The sequence below is a fragment of the Callionymus lyra genome, chromosome 6, assembly GCF_982586985.1.
Source record: "Callionymus lyra chromosome 6, fCalLyr1.hap1.1, whole genome shotgun sequence".
In the NCBI taxonomy this organism is placed as follows: domain Eukaryota; kingdom Metazoa; phylum Chordata; class Actinopteri; order Syngnathiformes; family Callionymidae; genus Callionymus; species Callionymus lyra.
In genome coordinates, this window is record NC_141823.1 from 14,820,779 (window position 1) to 14,847,057 (window position 26,279).

The following is a 26,279-nucleotide window of genomic DNA, read 5'->3' on the forward strand; positions in this document are numbered from 1 at the left end:
TTTAGTTCTCCGGGTAATTTGTGTTGTTCATTCATGTAGATGTTCATTTTTAGATAACACATTGAAAAATAAGTGTTCCCTTTTTGAAACCTCAGGTGTTGTTGGAGAAGATGGAAGACTTGCAGCTGGCCATGATCGTAGCAAGGCTCTATGAGGCAGACTTTGAGAACTCATCCACCTGCCAAGGCCTCCTCAACGAGAAGGTGCTGGGATGTAACCGGGACGGCTCCGCTTACCACTGCTCCCGACTTCACCCGGACCCCTTCCTACGCAGCATAGCTTACTGGATCATGAAGGATTACACTCGAGCCCTTGACACCTTGTTAGAGAGAATCCCTAAAGAGGATGATGACAACCCAGGTCGGTCAATCTCAAACTTGTTCAGTCATCAAGTCTTCAACATTTTGACTTTTGTGACTTATTTTTTCTGTTCCTTTTTTTCCAGATGTCATGGTGAAATCTTGCAATCCTGTGGTTTTTAGTTTCTATAACTTTCTCAGGACTCACCCGTTAATCATCCGTCGGCACTTTGCTAAACCAGAGGGTAAAGTCACGACTGTAGGTCTAACTTCAGAGAAGAGCACCGCAGATGAGATCAACCTTATAGAGCGCAAACTATTCTTTACCACAGCAAATGCACATTTTAAGGTAGGATTAGCCACTGACTGTTAAAAAGAAAATGTTCTCCACTCTTAGTGACTATTTCATTATTTATTTTGTACAGGTTGGATGTCCAGTTCTGGCCCTGGAAGTCCTCTCTAAAATCCCCAAAATTACCAAGAAAGCTGGTTCGTCTTCTCCGAGCAAAGCTTCTTCCAAGGCCAACGTGAACTCCAACCAACCGATCGAAAATGGCACCTTGGGATCTTTGGATTGGGCCTCACCGGCGCCCCCTGCCAATGCTTGGGGCGGAAACGAAAGCGCATTGGATTGGAGTCAGCCAGCGGTGAAGTCAGAAGAAGACGACCTCAAACTAGACTGGGGAGATGACAAAGACGATGACGAAGATGATGAAGATGATTATCTGACGATGAAGAAGCCAGAGATCAAAGTAGAAGAAAATGTTCCTGCTGATCCCAAGTTACAACGAGACGACTCTAAGGTGTGGAGAAGAAAAACGGGTCATTCTTATGCCTGAATTTTTGTTAATTCCCTCTGTTGTGTTTCAGGGTGAGTCTGAGGTGGACGTGATCGCGGAGCAGTTGAAGTTCCGAGCCTGCCTGAAAATTTTGATGACGGAGCTACGGACACTTGCTACTGGCTTTGAGGTGGATGGAGGGAAACTCCGCTTTCAGCTCTACAGTTGGCTAGAGAAGGAAATCGCTGCCATGCATAAGATCTGCAATTACAAGGTCAAACAAGACAAACTCTGGTGAATTAAAAAGTGGGCATGTAAAAACGGATAATATGATTCTACAGGTGGAGGGTAAGGAGGAGGATTCGGAGGTCGAGCAGCGAGGAGAGCGAACACAGTCCTTCGATATATCAGATGATGTTTTCGAGCGCTCAGACGCTGGCGCGTACGAGCGCCACCAGATGGAACGGCGACGTCTTCAAGCTAAACAGCAGCACTCTGAGAGGCGCAAGGCGTGGCTGAGGAAGAACCAGGCCCTTCTGAGGGTCTTTCTCTCCTATTGCAGCCTTCACGGCGCCAAAGGAGGAGGGGTTACATCCGTACGGATGGAGCTACTGTTCCTCCTTCAGGAGAGCCAGCAGGTGCACACATCAACAGAACTTAACGTGGATTGGTTTATCTCTTGCTAAGCTCATTCTTCTGGACGTGTACAGGAAACTACAGTCAAGCAGCTGCAGTCTCCTCTGCCTCTCCCTACAACGCTGCCACTGCTCTCAGCCTGCATCGCCGTCACAAAGACCGTCATCGCTAATCCAGTCCTCCACCTCAGCAACCACATCCATGATATCCTGCACACCGTCACACTGATGGAGACCCCACCGCATCCAGAAGTCACTGAGGATCAGGTCAGAGTGAAAGATTTTTTAGTATTTATCACTTTTTAAATCATTTCATTCTTGTTTAAACTCCCAACAGATGTGGACAAAAAGTCCACATAGCAATATTTGAATTAGATTTTCATTAAATGTATGGTAAAGGTATAAAATCAAATGTGTTTAAATGATTATTCTATTTTTTATATTATGGTATTATTAAATACTTACAAAAATGCCATAGGCTGAGTAAACAGTTTTAAAACAAAAATCCTATAGTCGTATTTAGAGAAAATTAAAAAAAAAATGTAATAGTTTGTTTCTACATCTTTGACCCAATGAGGGCCTCAAAGGCCAAAGGGCTGCATGTGGCCCCTGCGCCAGGCTTGCCCAGGTCTGATGTTGTCCTTCTGTACAGGTGAACTCTCTTCACACTCTGGCAGCGTCTCTCTCCGCTTGTGTTTATCAAGCTCTGTGCGACAGCCACAGTTACAGGTACTTTCTCTTCACCTCTTTAAGAAATGTCTCTGTATTGTAACATACTGTGTTTAATCGGTACTTGTTTAAATTTTACCATGTGTCATTAAATGCTTGACAATAAATCCTCTTTATGATACGTCTTCAAATATTGACAAGTTTGTTAAATGGACTTTGCAGCAGCCAGACAGAAGCCAACCAGTTCACTGGCATGGTTTACCAGGGCCTGCTGCTCAGCGAGAGGAAACGCCTACGCACTGAAAGTATCGAGGAACATATCACTCCCAACTCTGCTCCAGCACAGTGGCCAGGTACAGCGATGCTCTTTCACTTCTTAGCATAGACGTTATTCACACTAAGATCACAGACGGGGAAGGTTTTGTCAGCAAATAAATTGTATTCACAATTAACTTTGCCTAAGATAATAAGTTACGTGTTGAGGAGAGGATTTCAATTTAGAAGGAGAAACAGGATTCGGCTTTGATGTCCTTCAGGAGTGAAAAAAGACATGATTATAGAATATTCATACTTGTTCATTTGGAGAGTTGACGAACATTTTGTGATCTTGACGATTCTCTTCAGGTGTTTCGTCTCTGATCTCGCTGCTGACGTCTGCCAGAGAAGGGGACCAGCCCAAGCTCAACGTGCTACTGTGTGAAGCGGTTGTGGCTGTTTATCTTGCACTTCTCATCCACGGCATGGGCACCCACAGCAGCAACGAGCTGTTCCGCCTGGCAGCGCATCCTCTGAACAATCGCATGTGGGCCGCAGTCTTTGGAGGCGGAGCCAAAGTCGTCATTAAGCCAAAGAGGCCCGAGGCTCCTCCAGGTAACATTTATATTTGTGGTTATGGCTATAAAAACTCCCCTCTTGCTTATGATTCATTTCAGCCCTGTCCGTTGAAGCTGAAGTGTCTTTAGCTCTCTCTTCTTTTGACTGGCGATACTTTTGGTCTCCGATGTGTTGTGGCAACACTCCAAAGATGCTGGTGTGTAGTGTCTTGTGTGAGTGTTCCCTCTGCCCTGTGTCTCAGTGCCGGCTGATTTTGAGGCAGCAAGGCCTGAGGAGTCTCAAGAGACAGGAAGACCTCAGCCCTCCTTTAACCCCCAACCCGTCCACACTGATATCCAGCGTCCAAAACGACCCCCTCCTCACATTTCAGTGGGAGAAGTGCAGGGCACTGTGGCACCACCAGCAACTCAGACCAGCTGTGAGTAACTGGGCTGGTGGATTGCGGTGCTGGTTTGCAGATTTGCAGTGCATGGTAATCGTACAAGTTTGCAGAACTGCAGTTGCTTGACCCCCTTTTTCTTGTGCGGCTAGCCCTGAATGTTACTGACAAACAACTAAACGATTAATGCTATGAAATGGATTCGCTCACCAACAGCTCTCTGTGTCGGGTCGAGTGTGTGTGTGTTTGTGTGCACTCAGCACTGCATGTACATGTTGTTTTGTCCTCTCTGTTCATCTCATTGTTCCACTGCTACTGTCAAAATTAACCCACAGCTGGGCCTAACAAGGAATGTTCAGAAGCCAAGGCTGGGCGGAATAAATCTGTCTCTGAGACTAAAGCAGGTACATCTCCACATGATATCTGCTTCTACAGACTCGTATGCCGTCATAACAGATTTACATCATCATGATATCATATTACCGCTTGTTGAATAAATGTGTCCTGCACACTGTGTGAGGATCTGTCACAACACGCCATGTTTGACATTTGCATTGGCTGGTAACTTCCCTCGTCACATGAAAACACCTCAGACATTTTTAGATAATTACAGCTATTTTAAGCACCAGATCAGAAAGACGAAAACATAAATGCCAGGAGAATAATATGACTCACGTTTTTAAATTTTGGAAGTGCTTGTTTTATGCTCTGTAAAGTCTGTTTCATGTGAAATACTCATGTTATTTTTAAAAGATTCATGTCTTGGGAAATATTCATGGGAAATAACATTAACTACGGGTCTGGCAAATGGCAGTACGTCACGATAGAGGGCAACGATACGATATATTGTGATACTGTAGGATCTGTAGGATTTGTAGTCGAGTCGAGTACCTGACTCTGGTGTTGCAGAATTTATAGACCACATGTTTCTTGACAAAGTCTTAACTGCTTTCATTTGTTTTTAAACCAGAATATTTCATCAGCTTTAAAAGCTGCTAGAGTGGACTGTATCCTCTCGTCCTCAGTCATCGAGATTTCAATGCTAGTAGTTAATGACTGCTGCAATCTAGCTGGTAGGGGGGAGGAAAATATCAATGCTCTTAAATATTGCACTGTAATGATTTATTGATTAATTTTTATTATTTATTATATTAGTTTTTTATTTACAATTAACATGCAAATATGTACTTGGTTTTGCTGGTATTTCTTCTTTTGATACCCAAATATAGATATCTCGATCAATAAAGTTCTATCTATCTATCTTTTTGAAGTAAGCTAAAGTTAAGCATTGAACGTTGCACGTTAAATATGCTTTGACTATTTACTTCAATTAAATTATTTAAGAGACTTAATAAATCGTTGGCTCTAATGTCTCACATTGTACTGTATCTTATCGTTGCCCTTGTATGGTGATGTGCATCGTATCGGCAGATTCATGCCAATACACACCCATACTAACATGAAGATGTCGCATTAATTCAACCTTAGTGTTATTCACTGTGATCCGAATATGTTACTGTTGCAGTCATTTGAATAATGATGTTGTTTCTTTAAAACACATTTTAAGCTTAGAGAGAGTAAGATTTAAATCTTAGCGAAGTAAATATTGACGAAGAGCTTTGTGTGATTTCATCGTCCATTGTTGTTTGTTCACTGTTCAGTGTCATGCACTTCATCGTCATTTTGACTGATGGAATGATGTGTGTAGTATCTGTGTGTTAACTGCACTGTCTTCTCTGGTCTGTTTGTGTTTTGTCTTGTTTCGTCTGGTGTGACACCAGATATGGATGTCCAGGATAAAAGTGCAGGTTTGTGTACGACCCTGTGTCCCGTGTTCAACCCTCAATGTTTGAATGTTCTCAATGTGTCTCTTGATCAACATTTAGTCGCCTTCCTTGACGCTATGATGCTGGTTTGGTTGTTATTCTCCATCTGGGGGGGGGGCAAAGATTTGATTGACACTTGGTCCATTTCTTTCACTGTTTGTTGTGTTTTGGGTGTAGATCCTTCTGAGAAGTTAAACCCACAACCTTAGGCACAAACTCCTCTTTTCCTTTTGTGTTTAAGTTCATGTATAAGTAAGAGTTTTAATGTTGGCATGACTTTATTAATTAAATTTTTTCCCGCTCCAGCTGCTCCACCTAAGCAGCCAGCAGAGGACGGGGACCGGTACAGACGCAGGTTCACAATGAAGATGCTGGTTCCAGGACGTCCTGTCAAGGAAACCCCAGCAACGCCCCCTCCCGTGCCCACAGAGAGACCCGCCTACAGGGAGAAGTTCATTCCACCGGAGCTCAGCATGTGGGACTACTTTGTAGCCAAGGTGAGTTTAACAAATGTCTAGTTGACACATTTTTATCAGCTTCACACCAAATCCCTCAATTTCCTTTTCGTCAAAATTCCCTTCTCAGCCTTTTCTGCCGCTGTCGGAGAGCAACGCTCTGTGCGACTCGGACGAAAGTGGGGCGGAGGACGATGAAGACGATGACGATGCCTTCCTTTCAGACACACAGATTAACGAACACGCTGATCCGAACTCGTACAGGTGAGGAGACACTGTTCCTATAAGAATTGCTCCAGTTGTGCCTAAACCAACGAATCCATGTGTTTCAGCTGGGCTTTGATCCGCCTGGTCATGGTGAAATTGGCTCTTCACAATGTCAAAAACTTCCTTCCGCTCGCTGGCCTTGATTTCACAGGTAAACACACGACATGAGTTTTTCTCTGGGACACATTGGTTTTCTAATAACGTTGAATTCTCTGCAGACTTGCCAGTGACCTCTCCACTTTGCAACGCGGTCTTGAAAACCTTGGAGAATTGGGAGCAGCTGCTTCTGGATCGAATGAACAAATTCGACGGCCCGCCTCCCAACTATATCAACACTTATCCGACTGACCTCAGCGCTGGTGGCGGGCCCGCTATACTGCGGCACAAGGCCATGCTGGAAGCTGACAACACCCCCTTCAAGTAAGTATTTTGTAGATGTTAAGAGAAGAATCTTTGTTAATACAGTACATTTGAAACGGTCACCAATACTGTGTTTACAAATGTTAGCACTTTATTGGCAAAGCTTTCCTCAGCCTGATGTGATCTGACAGTTTTCTCTTGTGCTTGCCATGTGAACTAAGATGGTGTTTTCTGCTTGTTAATTCCTGTGGTCAGAAGTCACTCTTTGTGAAAGACAATTGTGTTGAATTAGCTCGAGACGGTTGAATACAGATTCATCAGACTTCTGTTCTACTATTTAACCAAAAATATCTTTCAGAGTTACACATTTATACTTGATTATAATGCAATATCCTTTTTTAAAATATTGTTGCAATGAACTCGCAGGGGCAGCAGATGGCAGTTGCACTTGCAAACAGTCGCTTTTGCAAACCTGTAGATGCAGCTCTCTACAACACAGACGGTGACAAATATTGGAAGATGTTGATCAAAATGATAATGGTACAAACACCAGAAAATCTTATCTAGAGCAGGGCTGGACCAGAGTTTTCAATGGCTGTCGTCAGAAGCCTTCTAGCTAATCAATGTAATAAAATATCCTTAATATGATAGTAAATATGATATATATACAGTATATATATTGACAAGAAAAATGGAAATTTAAAATGCAAAGTTATTATAAAAACATGCCAGCATTGTTGTGTTTTTGTTTATTTTGTTTAATGTACATATCATATAAATAAATGTATAGTAAATAATGTTTTCAGAATATTTCTTTATTTTGCACCTCATGAAATGACCCCAAAATAATAAATGAGGAAAAAAATATTGAAAATTGTATTAGTGATAAATGATATATGAATAGTAAGTACAAAATCAGTTTCACTTTGACATTTGAAGATGCATTGTTTTTGTTGTTGATAACTTCAAGAGCAAATTACAACAAAAATGTTATTATTGATCGTAAAAAAATATTTTGTATTAATTTCCAGGACCAAGAACAATCAGTCGTTCCCTGCCAGACGTTTGTGGCATTTTCTGGTCAAACAGGAAATTCTTCAGGAAACTCTGATCCGTTACATCTTCACCAAAAGGAGGAAGCAGAGTGAGGTCAGTATCAAAACACAAGTCTCATTTCTGCAAAGTGGTTTCTTCTAAAACATCTTTCTTTATATTATTATAATATATTATTATTATATTCCTTCATGCCTCTATACGGCAAAATGTTTTTATTTAATTATGACTCTTAAATGATTTAAAGTCTAATAAACAAGCAATATTTTGTCACACAATTTGTGTGGATGTCATGTAGGATCAGGGTTCCTGGTGGGTTCTGGGCAGACCCAGGACCTGCTACAGTAAGTGACGCCTTAAAACCCCTAGAACAGCCGAGACCTCCCTGTGGAATTAACTTTCCTCCATCTTTGTTTTGGCTGCTTCTCTGACCTCGGCTATGATGAGGATCTTATTATTGACTCCGCTAAAGTCAGAAATGTATCAAGATTATAAATCTCATTAAGGTTTTCTTTTTTTCACACCATCGTATTGATCATATTGGTAACATGACTGTAATCGTCGAGTACATGCAGAGCAGTTTCATCGCCTACTGTGATGTCTGCTTCCAATCTTATCTGCTCCCTTCAAAACAGTCTGCTCCTGTGAATATTGTTGTTATTCCCTAATACGAGTGAGAGATAGTCCTGATGAAGTCTAGCTCTGAGGTTTCCTCCGTGCACGGATTCACAGCAGCGTCATGAAGAACCAAGTGCATAATTAAAAGCTTGTTTCCATTTTGTTTTCATTCCATGTTTTATTTTTCTGTGTTTGTGCATGTGTTCCCTGTTGTCGTGTTGTGTGCCGGTGTGTTTTGTCTGTATTGCCGTTGTGTGTGTTGTGTAGTCTATAGACAACCAAACGGACCATGTAAGCCCAAACAGCAGTCTCAATAAGGTAGTATCATCCACCGCACCAGCCCCTGGCTGCGTCTTTCCTGTCCCTCTGGAAGAGTCACTGTCGAGCCAAGTTTGAAGGAACGTGTGATTAAAAAATAAAAAAGTAGTGTAACAGAGAAAGTCTCAAGGTTGAAGCCTGGAAGAAGGAAGTCTAACGTCTCCTCGTCAGCTTGGCCCGACAGCGACTGCTCCTCAAAAAATATTTCATAAAACTTTGAATCAAATACACTCATCTATCCTGAGATAATTATTTCCTTTTGTGTCTCACTTCCTTCTCCTGAGCATCTCTAGCTAAGACTTAAAGCCACTGCTAACTAACCTGCATGCTTACGGGCCTTGGTGAGAGTTGATCGACCCGCAGGTGTTGTCACTAATGGTGCAAACTAATTTTCTTTTTATTGAAGTTCTTGACTCTAAATGCTGTCGAGCATCATCTTGTTCATGTGTTGCAGGTTAGCCATGATTTGGGAAAATAATTAACAGCTATGGGAAATTTTAAATGATTTTAATCGAATGTGAATCAAATCTACCTTCTTTCCTAAAACCAGTTTTTCTTCACACCGTCATTCCTTGTGTTCTTATTCTCCTGTGTAGGTGGAGGCAGATCAGGGCTATCCAGGAGCAAAAGCTAAAATCATTCACAAAGAGTCCGACATCATCATGGCGTTCGCCATCAATAAGGCGAGTTGTTTCAGCTTCTGTCGCCTACATAAGGTTAATTTAAGTCGTTTTCTTACAAACATTTCGCCTCGGACTCCAGGCCAACACCAACGAGATCGTTCTGGCCTCCACTCATGACGTCCAGGAGGTGGACGTGTCCACTCTGGTGTCCGTTCAACCCTACACCTGGATCGGGGACGACTTTGATAAGGAGTCACGCAGGTTAGATCGTGGAGTCACTTCACATGTGCTTTGATCTGATAAACGTGTGTCGCCCTCCAGCTCTGACGACGTGGACTACCGCTCCTCACACACCAACATCGCCCAGGCCAGCTCCGCCCCCTTCGCCCCTCCACAGATGCAGGTGTCTGCGTCCATGCCCTGGCTGGGCAGCGGGCAGACCAGCATGGGGGCCAGCGTGGTAAGAGCCACACTGTTATTAGCATTGGAGCAGTAGCTGGTGTCGACCAACAGAGGGCGTGCTAGGCCTCGTTTGAGGAACTAGATGTCCAGTGATGTTGGGTGGAAATGTGTTGCTTACTAGCGAAATGGCGAGAATCTGCAGCCATGATTTTTATCACAGTACAGAGACAACGATACGATATATTGCAATACTGTAGAAACGAGGATATATTTATAGTATTGTCGAGTACTTGACTCTGGTGTTGCAGAATTTACAGACCACATGACTCTTGACAAAGTCGTAACTGATTTCATTTGTTTTGAAACTAAAATATCAGCTTTAAACACTGCTGTAGTAGCCACATATATCTTTCTTGTGTTCAGGTTTGAAACTGTCAGTAGAACCTTTTTGGAAGGTCAAGTTAGTATTTTCCATGCACTCGTTTGTTTCTACCGATGTTTGAGAACATGCATGTTATTTCTCTCTCTGTTGATACATCCACAGATGAACCTTCTACAGTTACCATTTACCATAGCTGGATGTTTGAGAAAGAATTGTTTAAAAAAAAATGTTTAGGGTGTAAAGCAATGGTGGGCAATTACATTTTTCTCAGGGGCCACAATATAGACTGTGACTGTTGTGAGGGGCCATGGAGCCAAAAGAGCAGGCCAGAGCCAGAATAAGATGGAAAAAATAGTAAAACAAACAAAAAGAGACAAAAAGAAAAACTAACAATAAACCAAACCTTTCTATTATATATTTATAAACCTTTCATATATATATATATATATATATATATATATATATATATATATATACAATGGAAAGGAATATTCACCAAAAGAACCCTATACAAGAACCCTAGACAAATATTTCAATTTAGAGTAAATATCTTATAAATAAACTGAATGATAAATAAAAATAAAATTGTTAGCAGTCAAATAATTGTTCTACATGTTCTACTCTGACTTTGTAAGGGCCGCATAAATATAATCAAAGAACCCCCGGAGTCGCCCATGTCTGGTGTAGAGCTACAATCGACCAGAGAGATGCGTTATTGTTATCATCTTAGGGTTTTCTTAAAATACATTTTTCTTTAATGCATTTACTTTTCATAATACTTTAGACTTTCATTTTTATTAAAAGCACATTTTCCATTCAAGTGTTTATTTTGTTCGACTCAAGTCTTTTATTTTGATATGATTTTGCCAAGTGTGTGTTTCTGAGTCTTATCGGCGTCTCAGACTAAACACGGCCCGTGCTGAGTCTATAGCGGCTGATACTGTCCAGCAGCATGTTTTTCTATGAACACATGAAGATTCCAGACCCAAGGTACGGATCTGCGTCACGCTTACATGCAGTTCTCGCTGTCCCAGCCAGGAAGATAAATCCTGGGCCTGATTATCGACACAGGGTTGTCCACGTTCAGCCGACTATCAAGGCAGAAGAGAAGTCTGGAGGACAGTCTCGTCTGTCAAAATAAACATGTGTTGCACATGTTCTCTAATAAACACAACACTGTCAATTAAAGTGTTGTGTTTTTTTTCCTTCACTTCTCCAGATCATGAAGAGGAATTTGAATAATGTGAAGAGAATGACGTCACACCCGATATATCAATACTGTAAGTCGCCTCACTTTTGTCGTCACTGATGCACACTTGAGTGTTTGGTTCCACAATGTGTGTGTTTGTGCCGCAGACATGACGGGAGCTCAGGACGGCAGCGTGAGGATGTTCGAGTGGAACCGACCTCAGCAGCTCATCTGCTTCAGACAAGCAGGCAACGCCAGAGTCACACGTCTGTACTTCAACTCGCAGGGCAACAAGGTGAACACGCTTTTTTTAAAACACTTTCTTTCAACACGCATGTGTGTAACATTCGATGTCTCTATTCGTCTTCAAGTGTGGAGTCGCAGATGGTGAAGGTTTCCTGAGTCTCTGGCAGGTCAACCAGACGTCTTCGAACCCAAAGCCATACCTGGTGAGCGAACGACACAGATGTGTGACTGATACTGACGACTCATGCATCCTAACATTCTTGACAATATGTCACGATACAGCAGCAACGATACAATATATGCTGATACTGTAGGAACAAGAATACATTAGTAGTGTCAAGTACTTGACTCTGGTGTTGCAGAGTTTTAGAGGCCGAACTATGAAACCAAAACATCAGCTTTAAAAGCTGCTGGCATTGACTGAATCCTCTGGTCAGGACCAGAGGAGAGAAATCCTTCCAGGCTGTTGCTCCTAAGCAACTCCTGTTGTGTTATCAGTTTTTTCCTGACCTTTAAAGTTATACTTTATGAATATTGTTTTGATTGTTTAAGTGCTTTGTGACCCTGGTCTGGAAAAGCGCTATATAAATAAAAAATTACTTACTTACTTACAATCTCGAGGGATTTCATTGTTCCCTTAGCTGCGAAGAACGTAACTGCTGCCATCTAGTGGCTGTTAGTTTAATTGCGACACAAAAATTGAACAAACTCTGTGAATTATTTGTTAATTAAAAAATGGAATAAACTTTAAATAGAATTTTTTGAAATATAAATTATTTAAGAAGTTTGATGAACAAATAAATTTAAAAAAAGCTAAATTGTACAAAAAGTACATTGAAACAGTTCTGTCAGTACAGTATCATGAAAAAATACCTTTTTTTTCTGGTTGACACATTCTGACATGTACACGATGGTTCTTGCAGAGCTGGCAGTGTCACACTAAGACCTGCGGAGACTTCGCCTTCATCACGTCCTCCAGTCTCATCGCGACGGCAGGACAGTCCAACGATAACAGGTGAGGATCGCTCGCTCATCTTGGTTTCCCTGAACAAGATGAACAACAAGTCTTTCCTCCTCAGAAACGTTTGCCTGTGGGACACGCTCATCTCTCCCAGCAACACCATGGTCCACGGTAGGAAAGCCACAAACTCTCTCACAAACTTTTAACTGGTTTTAGAAGCGAGTTTGGCGACTGAATATTTCCGCGGTGAGGAGAACAAAGTGTCCTCTGTCGTGGCTCTAACGTCCTCTCGTCCTCAGCGTTCCCCTGCCACGAGAACGGGGCCACGGTGCTGCAGTACGCCCCCAAACAGCAGCTGCTCATCACCGGAGGACGCAAAGGCTTCGTGTGCGTGTTCGACATCCGTCAGCGGCAGCTCCTCCACACCTTCCAGGCCCACGACTCGGCCATCAAGGCTCTGGCTCTGGACGCCTTCGAGGACTTCTTCGTCACCGGCTCTGCGGAGGGCAACATGAAGGTGAGTCGCTCGTGAACACTCGCCGAGTCTCCAGCGGATCCACGTGAAGAAGGAGACGCTTCTTACAGCTGCTGGTCTTGTCACGAGCTGGTCCTACACTTGTCACCAGTCGCAGCAGTTTGTGTGTTTTATGGATCAGAATGTTTTGAATTTCTGCATGAGATGCATTAAAACATGTTTTACCGTATTGTAGCATCTGAAGCTGCTTTTGATGAAGACGATACATCGGATTTTAACAGCTTCAAGAGTCTTAAGGCATTAAAATCTTATTATATATATATAATTAATATAAATATATGTATATTAAAATGTGACCCATTATTAATTGCATTTTATATTTGGTCACATTTATTTATTTATTTAAAAATAATAATTTACACATTTACAATCACAACAGTGGAACCAAAAAAACAGTGAAGCTGTTGCAGTCAGGACTCTCTCAGGAGACGCACGTCGGGATTCATCTTCAACACGTTTCATATTTCAAACTGTAGGAAGATGCGTTTTCTCTCCATCTTGATTTATAAAGTGTTACCAGACAATATATTAAAATCTAAATCTTGCTTGCTTCAGTAGTTGATGTTGGCTTTTGTTTTGGTTGATTTTCAAGTTTTCAATTTCAAAATTGTATGAAATCATCTTGAATTTAACTTATTATAAGCTTTAGTTTCCCTGTTTAAAACTGACCATCAGGGTCTGAATGAACACTTGACACTGTTATTGTCAGTCTCACTTGGATCAATAAAGTTTTATCTATCTATTTATAGAGGTTTTTTTATGAAGAAAAAAACATCAATTTAACTCTAGAGGGACAACAAGCTAAACTAAAATATTCAATCGGGTATGTTTTAAAGAATAAGTAGAATCCTGCAAAAATAAAAACAATTTTAATTAATTTCTGGGTAAAAAACAATATTAAATGTTTTTACTTTATTTCCTAATTCTTAAAACTTCAAACACAATTTTCACGCATCCACACTATGAACCAGCTTTGTCACAGATCACCTACCCCTCCTTTAAATGTGTGACATAGTGTTTCAAAAGATTGTGATTCATGTTTTTAATCGTAAATATAATATATATTTCTTAACGATGTCGTTGATGCGCTCGCTGTGAATCCTACATCACGCTTCGTTCCTCCTGCAGGTGTGGAAGTTGGCGGGTCACGGCCTCATGCACTCGTTCAGCACCGAGCACGCCAAGCAGTCCATCTTCCGCAACATCGGCGCCGGCGTGATGCAGGTGGAGACCCGGCCCGGGAACCGCATCTTCACCTGCGGCGCCGACGGCACCCTGAAGATGCGGGTCCTGCCCGACCGCTACAACATCCCCTGCAGCCTGGTGGACGCCCTCTGAACCCAGCCACGCGTCCCACAAAGTTGAACGGTCTTAAACCGGGGGGCGCTCTCCGCGTCGACGCGGAGTCGCCGGCGGGTCGACCTTCGACCCCGCGAGCAGATCCTTTTCCATCTCCAGAGGCTGAGAGCGAAAGCCGCAGGTACTTGATTTCCCAACGCCTCCGAATCGTTCCCCTTACTTTCCCCTCCTCCACGAATCTCGGCTCTTCTCGTGCGTCCATAGGGAAGCTATGCATGTCCTGTTCTCGTGCAATCGCAGGTCTCTTGATAATAGTGTACAAGTGCTCAAGCTACATTTTTGAAGTGTGTAACTGTCGTCATTTTGTGCCCACGGCTGCAACTCTCTTAGCATCTACTGTAACCAGCACTGTGGTCTGTTCTCCAGTCAGTGGTTTCCAGTGTGGACCCGGTTGTTGGAATTTGTTTCGATGCCCCCCGATCCCCCCCCTTCCTTGCCCTGATGGTGCGTCCCCCGCCCGTGGTCACTCACTCTGGTCCGGACCCGGGGTCCCCCCCTCACCTCCATGTTTGTGCGGCGACTGCTCGGACATTCCTACGTGTGGACGATGACGTGTTGAACTCTCGTGACTGTGATCTCAGTGTTTCCATCCGTCTGTTCCCGACCCCTCACCCCCCCCACGACCCCCCCCCCCCCCTGAGCAGAAACACAAAAAGTCCCGGTTTTGCACACGACCCCTCGATTTTTTTTTGTATTTACTCCAGCATTCCTTTCGTTTTTAACTTATTGCTTTGGTTTTGTTCTAGGAATGTTCACGTCTCAGTTCGACCTCCTCGTGTCACGTTTGCACTCAAATTCTGGAGACACTAAAAAGTTGATTTTCAAGTGAAGAAACAAAATGAATGTGTGGCTTTATCCGGCCCGTGGTAACCGTGGAGATAGTTTTAATATATACATAGATATTTATATATATAAATATATATATATACAGATAGATCTACGAGACATCACCACAGCTTGTACAAACATGTTTTCCTCGTTTAGGTTTTTATCAGCTGGACTAGTCGTGCGTTTTACGTGTATGTATGGTATTTATTCAAGAGTGTTTTCCTCCTTCCATGTGTACTGTGTGTATATGTCGTGTATCACAGATGTCTGCGGTGTGTGCGCGCGCATGTTTGGCCCCAGGAGCCAATAATCACGGGTAGACTCTCTCGAGGACGTGCAAGAACAGGTCATGGCCAGTTTTACCTTTGTAAAGTGAATAAATCGTTTTTATTTCATCAGCCGCTTCCACACGCTCTTGTGTTCGCGTCTCTTGTTGCTGTCAATAAAGTTCCGTGCCGCTTTCTGGACCACGAGTGTAGCCGGACACACACACACACATACAAGACACACACACATGCAAACAGTGACGACACCAGAGGTTTTTTCATGTCCGGAGCAGGAAATACAGCAGCAGTGAAAACACGGTAGAAATCAGCAAATGCAGGCGACGCCGCCATCTTGGTTTGAATCACATTTGACACTTTTTTAGTGAAGTTTCATCAAATAAGAAACAAATGTGACACTTTGACACTGTTAGTGTTAGTCCTCGCTTTAGTTGTTTTTTAAATAAAATAACAACTAGCTTTTTTATTTATATATATATATATATATATATATATATATTTATATATATATATATATATATATATATATATATATTTATATATATATATATATATATATATAAACTTCTGTACTTTTTTTGACGTGTGGGAGAAAAACGAACCAACAAAGTCGGACTTAAACTCATGACCTTCACTCGTGTGACGCAGGTCTGTAGTAAAACAACATTGCGCAACAGTGAGACTCAAACTAAATATCACAAAATTTAACTTTGAAGTGTTTTTAAATGTTTTTTAGTAACGAGCAATCACTTTTTTTTCCGCCCAATTTTTTTATCCATCTTTTTTTTGCCTCTATTTCTCAACGAAATACATTTTTTTAACTTAATCACACGAGAAGCAAAAGACCTTCCACCGTCTTAATGTGGAATCTGTAAAACTTTACTCATTCGCACATTTTCTTTATCTTTTTTTAAATATCTCGCCTCTTAAATGTATTTTAATTCACTTGTATTTCAAACCCAAACCAAATGAATTGACTCCAGTGAATCTGATCAAGTACGTTTCTTTACACAATTAGTCATTTGACTCGACAAGTTTGTTAATACAAGTGTTATTTTGAAAATGAAAAATAAATAATAAATACAAAAGTTTAAAACCAAAGCGTTCATAATGTATTTGCGATATAATGTACAAAACATGAGAAAAGAGGTGGAATAAGAACATTTATATATATATATATAAAAAAGACAAACTGGTGTAAATTGTCCATAAAGCTTCATGAAACAATGACTTCATTTAAAGGCCACTAGAGGGCACCCTTTCAATAATGTGGGCTCTGAACCACTATTATACATTATTTAGTATCAGCAGGCGCCACCTACTGGTCTCTGAAACTTACAACAATGTTTCATGAAGATTTATTGACCCATAACTGCGAATGTACTTTTGTTTCTTTGTTATTCACTTTAATATAAATATAAAAACACAAAAACAACTTAAAAACTTTTTTCACACTAATAAAAAAAGACAATCAACAGTTTTCAAAATAACATTTTGGTTGTTTTTTTAACAGATTTTTTTTTTTGGGCAATTCTTAAACATGTAAATGTTGTCTTTGCTTGATTATTATAATTTAAAGTATTTGATTTTTTTTTGGGATTAAGGAAATTGTACTTTTTGTTTACTCTTTTTAAATTATAAATGTATATTTTTGAATTTACCTTTTTTTTTTTTACTTTAAATTTCCTCTTTGTATTATTGTTTTTGTTCTTTTATAATTTAATCATTTTTTTCTATAGATAAAGTTGTTTTTTTTAATGTATGCAACTTTTTTTTATTTTGTTTATAGAAACAAAACTATTTTAATACATGACCAGTGGTTGCTAAGAGCTAGCAGGGAGCTAGCATGTTGCTAGCATGTTGCTAGCACAGAGCTAGCAAGGAGCTAGCACGTTGCTAGCACGAGCTGCTGGTCCCAGCGTCACTCGTCGGAGATGAAGTCGACCTCGTAGACCCGGACGTCGCTCTGGTCCCACACGTACAGGTGCCGGTCCTTGGGACTGTAGGACAGCATGGCCAGGACTCCGCCCGGAGACCTCACGTCGAAGGTCATGTTGACGGGCTTCCCCTTCAGGAGGTCGAAGGCGAAGGTCACCCTGGTGTCCTTGGTGTCGGTGACGTACAAGACGCCGCAGGCCACGAAGGCGTTGCCCGCCTTGCCGCGGGGGAAGGTGGTGTTGACGTAGGAGGTGATGGAGAAGGTCTTCTGGTCCAGCTGAGCCACCACCAGGTTCTCGTCCAGGCTGGAGGCGAAGATCAGCCACAGGCCGTTCTCGTCCGCGGCGACCTTGAAGTAGGTCTTGGAGTTGTGGAGCAGGTACATGAGGTTATGGTGCAGAGCCTCGTCCACGGACAGAGTCTGGAGCCTCTTGGTGCTCAAGTCCAGCCTGGAGAGAAAACTGGCTTTTAAGGCTTTTTGAGAATAAACAATATTTAATATTTTTTAGGTTCAAAGCTTGAGTTTTTAAATGTTCGAATATATTTAAAATAAATGTTTGTTTTTTTTTACACATAGTTTGATATTTTTTTAATAGTTAAAAAATCTGAAATTCAATTTTCTTTATTTCATCGCCTTTTAAATTCAATATAAAATAGATGCAAATGTTGGTATATAATAGTATAACAGATTATATTGAATTTCGAAGAAAAAAAAAGATAGAAATAGAATTTTAAAAAATATTTGTAAAAAAAAAATCGAAAAAGGTTCAAATGTTTTCATTTTAATTTTTTTTTTAAGTAATTTAAAATTTAAATGCACACATTGAATTTAATTATTATATGAATGATAATGAAGTGGTTTTAAAAACATTTGAAAAAAATATATATTTTTGATTTTCTAATTCCAAATAATTAAAAAATAATTCTAATAAATGTTGGTAATTTCATTGAATTTAAAAGGAAAGAAATTAAAAGAAAGAATAAAAAGAAACTAGAAAGAAATTTGAATATAAGTAAATGAAAATAAAACGTGTAAGAAAAGAATTGCTTTTGAAAATATTCAAATGTCTTAAATATTTTATTAAAACAAATACATTTTTAATATACAAATTATTGTGATTAATTATTTTTTTTAAAAATTAAATGCTTTAAAAACATGTCAATAAAAGTTTAAAAAAAATAAATATAGTGTTTGGTTTTCTGATTCCAATCATAAAAAAATTAATTGTCTAAATTCAATAGTTTGTTATTTAAAGCCTTTTAAATTCAATATAAAAATGTTGACGGTGCCACTTAAGATACTATAAGAGTAACGAACCAATCGGGTGCTTCTAAGTTGTCACGTGATCCTCTGCTCGTCGCATGATTGGCTGAGATCACAATGAAGTTGCTCAGTATTGTTCAGTGGCTCAATTATACCAACATTTTTATATGGAATTTAAAAGGCTAAGAATAAAAAAATATATTGAATTTTAAAAATGTATTTTTTAATTATTAGAAATACAACAAAAAACGATGTGTATTATTTCTTTAATATTCAAAAGTTTTAAATTAAATTAAAAACTTTTTTTTTGACTACAAACTATTAATTGTCAATAAAATACAATATTCTGACGACACTGATCTACTCCACGGATCAATAAAGTTTTATCCATCGATTGATCACTTCAGACTCACTTGGCCAGCAGTGACGTTCCAGCCACGTGGTAGTAGAAGGATCCGTTGTGGACGACGTGTCCGCAGCCGTGGTAGAACTTCCTCACGTCCACCGTCTCGCCGCTGCCGTTCCTGAACGCCTCGGCGTTCTCGTACACCTTCACCAGCCGACCTGCGGGGGGCGCCGTCAGCTCCGTACTCAGGTGAGTCGAACCCCCTCTTCGCTCTCACCTGAGAAATGCTCGGCCACCCAGACTCTATGGTCGCCGCTCCGCGCAGTGTCCGTCATCCACGCCCCGTAGGTGCTCGCCATCCTGGCCACATCTCTGGGCCGGACCAGGGACTTGATCAGGCAGTCTGGGGGGTCACACATGGGGTCAGCTTCGGTCACGGACTCGCGTCTGGAGACTCACCGTTCGGCTTCTGCGGCTTCAGGCTCTGAGGACTCGACTCCTTCACCAGGGTGTCGTCGTTTGGGATTCTGTGCAGAGCTTTAGGAACCAAAATGCTTCACTTAGTTTGTGTTTGACCTTGACATGACCTTCATTTCAGAGTTTCTAGAATTTAAATCCTCACCGAGGGTCTGAGTCGCCTGCAGGTTTGCTCGGTTGTGTCTTAACCTCGGGGGTGCCTGAGGGCCCGGAGGTCCCGGGGGACCCGTGGCTCCGGGAGGTCCAGGGGGTCCGGGGAGTCCGGGCGGGCCTGGAAGAGTGACGTCGATGAAAACAATTATTCTGGACTTCTTGTTCTTGTATTCTTGTTTATGAAACAACTTTACCTTCGATGATGACGTCGTTGGAGGGCGAGCCCTTCTCTCCCGGGGGGCCGGGCTCCCCTCTGTCTCCAGCGTCTCCCTTTTCACCTGTCAATCATGGAAGTGAGTCAGATTCATAGATGCAGGTTATTATATATACCATATTTCTGCTGCAGTGCATTATGGGACTTCAGAAATAGAAAAGTCAGGAAATGTTTTTTAAACAAAATAAAAATAGATATTTTAATAAAAAACAAATCTAAATTTTGTAAACCAAACAAATGAACATTTTGTGAACACCCCAAAAAATTTGAACAAAAGAAAAAAAAAATTGAGCACTGAAAAAAAAACATTTAGAACACAAAACAATTTTAAAAACCAAACGAAAACATTTTTGAACACAAAACAAAAAACAATTTAAAATACAAAACAAAACAAAAATGTATTGGTTAGAAAACAAAAAACATTTTGAACACAAAACAAAAAACAATTTTAAAAACAAAACGAAAAAAATGTAATGGTTAGAAAACAAAAAACATTTTGAACACAAAACAAAAAACAATTTTAAAAACAAAACGAAAAAAATGTAATGGTTACAAAACTAAACACATTTTTAAAAACCAAACAAAAACATTTTTGAACACAAAACAAAAATCATTTTGAACACAAAACAAAAAAAAGGATTGGTTACAAAACAAAAAACATTTTAGAACAAAAAACAAAATTCTTTCTTTTAACATAAAACAACATTTCTTTTAACAAAAAACAATGTTTTTTTTGACAAAAAACACTTCTGAACACAAACCCTCTCGTGGATCAGGTCAAAGGTTAAGTACTTCCTGCAGCCGTCGACCGACTCTCCACTGAAAGCGAAGTGAACCCAAATGGAGCATCTCTCTTACCTCGCTTCCCTCGTTTCCCATCAGCCCCGGGCGCTCCATTCAGACCGGGAAGACCATCAGAGCCGTTGTAGCCCGGCATGCCGTCCGTCCCGGCTGGACCTACAAGCCACGCGTGACTCATATTTGAATGGACTCGAGTCTAAAGATGTGGGTCAGTAAACCACAAAAGAGCTTCACTCACCAGGGGGTCCCGGGGGTCCTGCGACAGAGAGGTGTTTTAGAACGGGTGGTCGGTTATTAAAGATGTGTTTTTAGGAGAGCGAGGACCTACCGGAGATGCAGACTCCTTTGGTGCTGTTGCAAATGTCAATCAAGAGTTTGATCTGAAGGGAGAAAATATCACTGAAATATCGCAACGTTTTGGTTTTTCACAAAACTTTATCGATTTCTCTTTATTCTTCACAAAACTTTATCGATTTCTTTTTTCTTCACGATACGGTATCGTTCTTTTTTTTTCTTCTTTGCTGAATTTTTTTATGCTTTGAAATTAGAACATTCTTTCATTGTTTGTATGTTTTTTTGTTTGTCGAATAAATTGTGTGTAAATTAAAATGATTTTATTTTTTATTAAATATTTACATTTTTGTGTTGCAATTAAACTTCTGGCCACTAAATGGCAGCAGACATTACGTCCACCACAGCAGAAGGAACCACAATAACCCATCGATGACTGAGGGCGAGAGGATACAGTCGACTTCAGTAGCTTTTAACTCAGATTCTCATCAACACACACCTGTGTTCCCGACACAATCATCACATGAGTGAGCCTCACTCACCGGCACCACCGAGTACGTCATCATCATCATCATGTCGTCCTGGAGCTTCTGGACTCTGGGCTTGTGCTGATGTTTCATCCTGGTCTGGTTCTCCTCCAGCTCCTCCGGGTCGATCTCCCTCAGCTGCTGCTCCGTCTCCTCGCTCCTCTTGTTCCTCGAGGACTGGTACTGACCCGGTTCCTCCGCCTTGGCCCGCAGCCCGGCGTGCCTCGGGACCTCCTGGAGGAACTCCACCACGGAGCTCTGCTCCACCTCGGTCAGTCTGGACTCGGTCCGCTCCAGGACCGCCTGCTGCTGGTTCTGCTGCGCCAACAGAACCAGCAGACCCACGGAGTTGACCAGCGCCAGCAGGCATGTCCCGTACAGAACCAGGCGCTGAGAGAGAGTCATGCTGGGGGTCGGGATCCACATGGTCAAGACCTCGCCTCCTCCTCCCTTGTGAAGGTCCGACTGCAGCATCCACAGACTCAGAACTTTCGGGTCCAGAAGATGAAAGTCCAACAAGTCACCGGCAGCTCCGGAACCGTCTGAGGCGTCTCTCTGCTCCCTCTGAGGACTGGTGTGTACAGTGTTGTGTTGTTCCTCCGGTTGAAGAATGGGTTGTGCGTGTGCACGTGTGCATGTGTGTGTAGATGCTGGACGTAGGAGTGAACGTTACACAATCTCCAGGCCTGTCCAGTCACCTGATTTATATTCATCTCAGCCCATTCTAGTGCAGCGCCGTGGGCAGACTGACATCAGACACACACACACACACACACACTTGTCATGTAGACGTCAAAGCACACACACATACTCGTGCACTGAACTGTATCATGGGAAGTGGTGACTACTTTAGTGCGTAGTTGGTTAATAGTCGTTTTTATCTTAACTATTAACTTTTGTTATCTAAAAGAATCACTTATACTTTCGCTTTAAATTATTTATTCAAAAGTTTTGTTGTGTTACTTTCACCAGGGAATTGTGTTTTTGTTGGTATTATTTTGTTCATGCAATTGTTAGCAAACAACATGAAGAAGTGAATGAATATTTGATCTCATTCTACTGTTTTGAATTTTATTTAGTTGGTTCATTTACATGGTTCAGCTTGAATTTATTTTGGTGAATAATAAGAATAATAAGAATAATAAGAATAAGAATAGGTAGAAGGTTAGGAAGAACTTGATGAAATTGTTTTTTTCCAAATTATCCACAGCAAATACAGCAATTTTTCATAAAAAATAATAAAAAATAAAATAAGAACAAGAACAAAGAGAAATAAAGAGAAAGAACAAGATGATGCAATCTAAGTCTAAAGATAAAGATAACAGAATAACAATAAGAATAACGATAACAATAACAATAACAATAACAATCTTTCGATTGATAAACATGCTTAGATTATAAATTACATTTTAGCTGATGAAAATATTTATTTGTTCTTTATTTGTTTTTGTTTGTTCATTTAGATGTTTCATCTACAAGAAGCGTCTCTTCGTGCCGCACTTATAGAACCGAGTGTTCCACGGTTGTTACGTCTCTGAAGGTTTCTTGGCTGAAGTTCGAGTCTCGATCGAACATCAAGTGCCTCATTTATCGAGGCTTCATCTTCTGCTCGACTAGAATTCCTCCTCGGGCGCTGAAACTAATGCCAGTCCTCCATTCTTCCGCCACAATGACCCATTTCTTCGTTCAGCAGGAACAAATGTTTCATCTCGACGATCGAAAAGCCTGCGGAGCTCACGTGTGAATGTCGCGATCACGGTGAAGATCAGTGAAGATGCCTCACAGGTTCCCATCCTTCTCTCCCTCGAGACCCTCGGCAGGAACACCGACCCCTGCAAGTCTTTCTCCTTCAACCAGTCACGCTGGAAATGAAACGCCCCGGAGCTCTGGGTCATCACCAGCATTTGTGGGGGAAACTGAAAAAGGCTGCAGCAGATGTGAACCTACTTCAGGTCAACCCTCCGTCCTGGAGGGTCTCAGATCACAGCCCACTTGATGAAAATCATTCAGAAGATGTAACACAGGTCATGTGACTTGTCTTCATGTAGAGTTTATTTTTAAGAAAAATGAGTGGATTGGAGGAAGCCATGGGACCGACCGAGGACCTGCCCACAATACAAAGGCTTCAACCCTGAGGCTTCGAGGGTTTGCTGTTATTTCTTGGTTTGTTTTATATTTACAACAAGATTTAAGTCACAAAAGAAAGATGTAAACACTTCTTCCAAAATTTAAATTAAATAAAACTCGACAAATATTTGACATTTCTTTGAAAGAAAATACATGATTAAGTTAAGTTATCAGTATTAAAAATACTTGTGATCAAACCATTCGCAAATATCTACATTTGTTCGTCTAAAGTAGCTTGTCTTATGCTTCGATACTTTTTATAGCTTAAGTTCTCAATACCAAAGCTTCCACATCGAGGATTCAAGGCTTTGAGAAGATTTTTGTCTTTTTCCAAGAATGCAAAATATTTGCTAAAGGTTTGTGTTTTTTGTGGCTTCAAGGCTTCGAACACAGAGGCTTCGTAGCTTCAGTGCGTTTTAAATATTTGCTCAATCTTCTATCTTTTTGGAGACTTGGTCACATTGCTTCGCTTTGTTTATCTTTTGCTCAAAATGTAAAATGTTACATGGTTTAGGCAGGCCTCGTTCTTCATGTTTAAAGTAAAAATTTAGTATTGGAAGTTATGCTAATGGTTCACATTTTCCTTTTTCTCTTACTCAAATCTTACGGGTCTTGGATGCTGAACTCTCTGACGCGAGGCTTCACTGTGACCAGAATGTTTGGGTTGTTTAGTCAAAGATTGGAGGATTCATGTTTGTTTTTTTTGGTGCTTCAAGACGTTGACATTGTTCAAGAATTGTTAAACTCTGCAGCTCGTGTCCTGACTAAGACTAAGAGGCGCAAACACTTTTCCCCTGTGCTGTCTTCTTTACATTGGCTTCCTGTAGAATTTAGAGTACAATTTACAATCCTTCTCCTAACCTATAAAGCCTTACATGGTCTAGCACCAACATACATTAAAGATCTAATCCAAACTTACAAACCCTCTAGGACCTTATGATCCTTAAACTTTGATCTATTAGTTATACCACAAATCTCTAAATGTAGATTTGGAGCCAGGGCCTTCAGTTTTCAAGCCCCTCTGCTGTAGAACCAACTCCCGGCTTCAGTCCGGAGGGCAGACACCATCTCTATGTTTAAAAACAATCTTAAAACCTTACTTTTCCATAAAGCCTATAATTAACCTAACTGTTTTTCTTAGCTGCTATAGGCTGAGAATGCTGGAGGATTTTTAGACACCGAGCTCTGTATATCCTTCTTTTCTTACATTCATCACCTGTGCAGTTTAAACCCACACCTTTTTATTTCTCTCCCGGAGCCCCAGGGCTCCACCTCCAGAGCTGCTGCTGATCCAGGATCTTCACCACGTCAGCAGATCCCGAGTTCTGTCCAGCATCTCCATGGACTCTCCCATACTCTCCTCTTTTCTCTCACTGTATCCTCCCTCACTCTTCTCCTTATCCATCTGTCTACCCCCCCATCCTTCCTCCCAGCCGGTCACAGCAGGAGGCCGTCAACAATGAGTCTGGTTCCGCTCGAGATTTCTACCTTCTAAAAGGAAATTTTTCCTCGCCATAGCTCACTGCACAGTGTTTCGCTTATTGCTCATTGTTGAATTGTTGGCATCTGTTTTCACTTAATCAACTATAGTCTTACTTCAACTGTAAAGTGTCTTGAGATAACTTTGTTATGATAAGACACTTTAAATAAAATTGAATTGAATTGAATTGAATTGAATTGAATTGATATTTGCAACAGATTCTTGTAGGGGTTTCGATGTTGTGACATCGCGGCTTCTAGGCCTTGAAGGTTCAGAAAGGAGGACGCGTTGCCAGGTCCAAACCGTCTAGAGTAGACATGCATAATGTTGACCTCAAAGTGGAAGGAAGGAAGTAAGGACATGGAGATCAAGGTTGTTATCCACCTTTTTAAAGTTTAAATAGAGTGTTCCAACTACAGTGGAGTCTCAAACTACTCTGCCTCCTCTAAAGGTCCATCAGGGGAACAGCAGACAAAGATTTGTAGTCAAACAGCAGTTCCTGAAGGAGCAGCGTTGAAGTCGTCTGGATTATCGTCAAATAATAATGATCAGATTAATTTCCGGCTCCATCAGCTTCCCTGTATCACTGGTTCTGATAACAACTGTGCAGATAAATGTTGGCACAGCAAGATCTCATCACTGCCTTTTGCAAATGATGTGATAATATTGGGACCTTCAGTCATTTCTGGATGAAACAGCAGCTCTTTGTTCCAGCTCTCATGGTCACCAACACGAAGAGGATTGTGGATATAAGAAGCCAAAACGAGGTCACCTGGACTCTTCCGTCATTCAGAAGAGACTCAAAGTAGAACTGCTGACTTTATTGCAAAGTGTTCTACTGGGTGGAGGCCTCGGGTCAGACCCGAGACACGATGGAGAGAGAACATGGGATGGAGGCTCTGCTGTGTTTTCTTAGAAGGAAGAGATTTCCAGGTTGAGATTGAATCATGTTTTTTGACACTCGTGCTTCTTCAGATTCCTCTTCTTCTTTTCTTCCTCAACATTACGAGTAAATATTGCAGCCGCCCTTCATTAGTATCAACTTGTCCTCTTCATCCATCCGTCTTACTTCTTCCTCAAAAACCATCCAAATGTGATGAAACGTTTATCAACAGAACAAAAACCCGGTAATTATTCTGTCTAATGAAGTCCTTCTCAAAAGAAATGTGATAAAGATCAACTTCGGCTTTTTCTTTCTAAGACACGAGAATGAAGGGAGGAGACCCCGGGGCGGATCACAAAAGGGTTTGAAGACCCTGGAGGTGCAGTTGCAGCTCTTTCCACATACTGTACATGTCAATCTTCAGCTCGAGGACATGAAAAAATGAACAGAACAAAACAATGATAACATTATTTATCG

The 26,279-nt window shown here is 41.1% G+C and overlaps 2 protein-coding genes across 4 annotated transcripts in view; one reads left to right on the forward strand and one right to left on the reverse strand.

Annotated features, from left to right (window-relative positions):
- The window catches only part of dmxl2 (Dmx-like 2), a 34,486-nt gene extending 19,074 nt beyond the window's left edge, over window positions 1-15,412 (forward strand). The window contains exons 30-56 of one of the 3 annotated variants that reach the window (XM_087793826.1): window positions 96-360; window positions 446-648; window positions 725-1,102; window positions 1,170-1,352; window positions 1,420-1,716; window positions 1,789-1,980; window positions 2,366-2,442; window positions 2,605-2,735; window positions 3,007-3,252; window positions 3,931-3,999; window positions 5,377-5,403; window positions 5,728-5,918; window positions 6,007-6,140; window positions 6,209-6,294; window positions 6,362-6,563; window positions 7,535-7,652; window positions 8,442-8,492; window positions 9,089-9,175; window positions 9,255-9,376; window positions 9,437-9,575; window positions 11,119-11,179; window positions 11,256-11,383; window positions 11,460-11,537; window positions 12,258-12,349; window positions 12,414-12,466; window positions 12,595-12,812; window positions 13,959-15,412. In XM_087793826.1, coding sequence (XP_087649952.1) covers window positions 96-360; window positions 446-648; window positions 725-1,102; window positions 1,170-1,352; window positions 1,420-1,716; window positions 1,789-1,980; window positions 2,366-2,442; window positions 2,605-2,735; window positions 3,007-3,252; window positions 3,931-3,999; window positions 5,377-5,403; window positions 5,728-5,918; window positions 6,007-6,140; window positions 6,209-6,294; window positions 6,362-6,563; window positions 7,535-7,652; window positions 8,442-8,492; window positions 9,089-9,175; window positions 9,255-9,376; window positions 9,437-9,575; window positions 11,119-11,179; window positions 11,256-11,383; window positions 11,460-11,537; window positions 12,258-12,349; window positions 12,414-12,466; window positions 12,595-12,812; window positions 13,959-14,168 — 4,038 coding nt within the window. In that variant the 3' untranslated portion in view covers window positions 14,169-15,412. Of the gene's footprint in view, window positions 1-95; window positions 361-445; window positions 649-724; window positions 1,103-1,169; window positions 1,353-1,419; window positions 1,717-1,788; window positions 1,981-2,365; window positions 2,443-2,604; window positions 2,736-3,006; window positions 3,253-3,457; window positions 3,635-3,930; window positions 4,000-5,376; window positions 5,404-5,727; window positions 5,919-6,006; window positions 6,141-6,208; window positions 6,295-6,361; window positions 6,564-7,534; window positions 7,653-8,441; window positions 8,493-9,088; window positions 9,176-9,254; window positions 9,377-9,436; window positions 9,576-11,118; window positions 11,180-11,255; window positions 11,384-11,459; window positions 11,538-12,257; window positions 12,350-12,413; window positions 12,467-12,594; window positions 12,813-13,958 lie in introns of all 3 variants that reach the window. The other 2 variants (XM_087793825.1, XM_087793827.1) reach the window with 2 other exon arrangements.
- Window positions 15,413-15,880: 468 nt separating this feature from the next.
- gldn (gliomedin) lies at window positions 15,881-21,858 on the reverse strand. Its single transcript, XM_087793146.1, has 10 exons — window positions 21,328-21,858; window positions 20,823-20,874; window positions 20,733-20,750; window positions 20,552-20,650; window positions 19,674-19,757; window positions 19,472-19,597; window positions 19,309-19,386; window positions 19,127-19,252; window positions 18,917-19,067; window positions 15,881-17,688 (listed from the first exon to the last, which is right to left on the reverse strand). The coding sequence occupies exons 1-10, from the start codon at window positions 21,784-21,786 to the stop codon at window positions 17,223-17,225; spliced, it is 1,659 nt and encodes a 552-aa protein (XP_087649272.1). The 5' UTR covers window positions 21,787-21,858; the 3' UTR covers window positions 15,881-17,222.
- Between the last annotated feature and the right edge of the window lie 4,421 nt (window positions 21,859-26,279).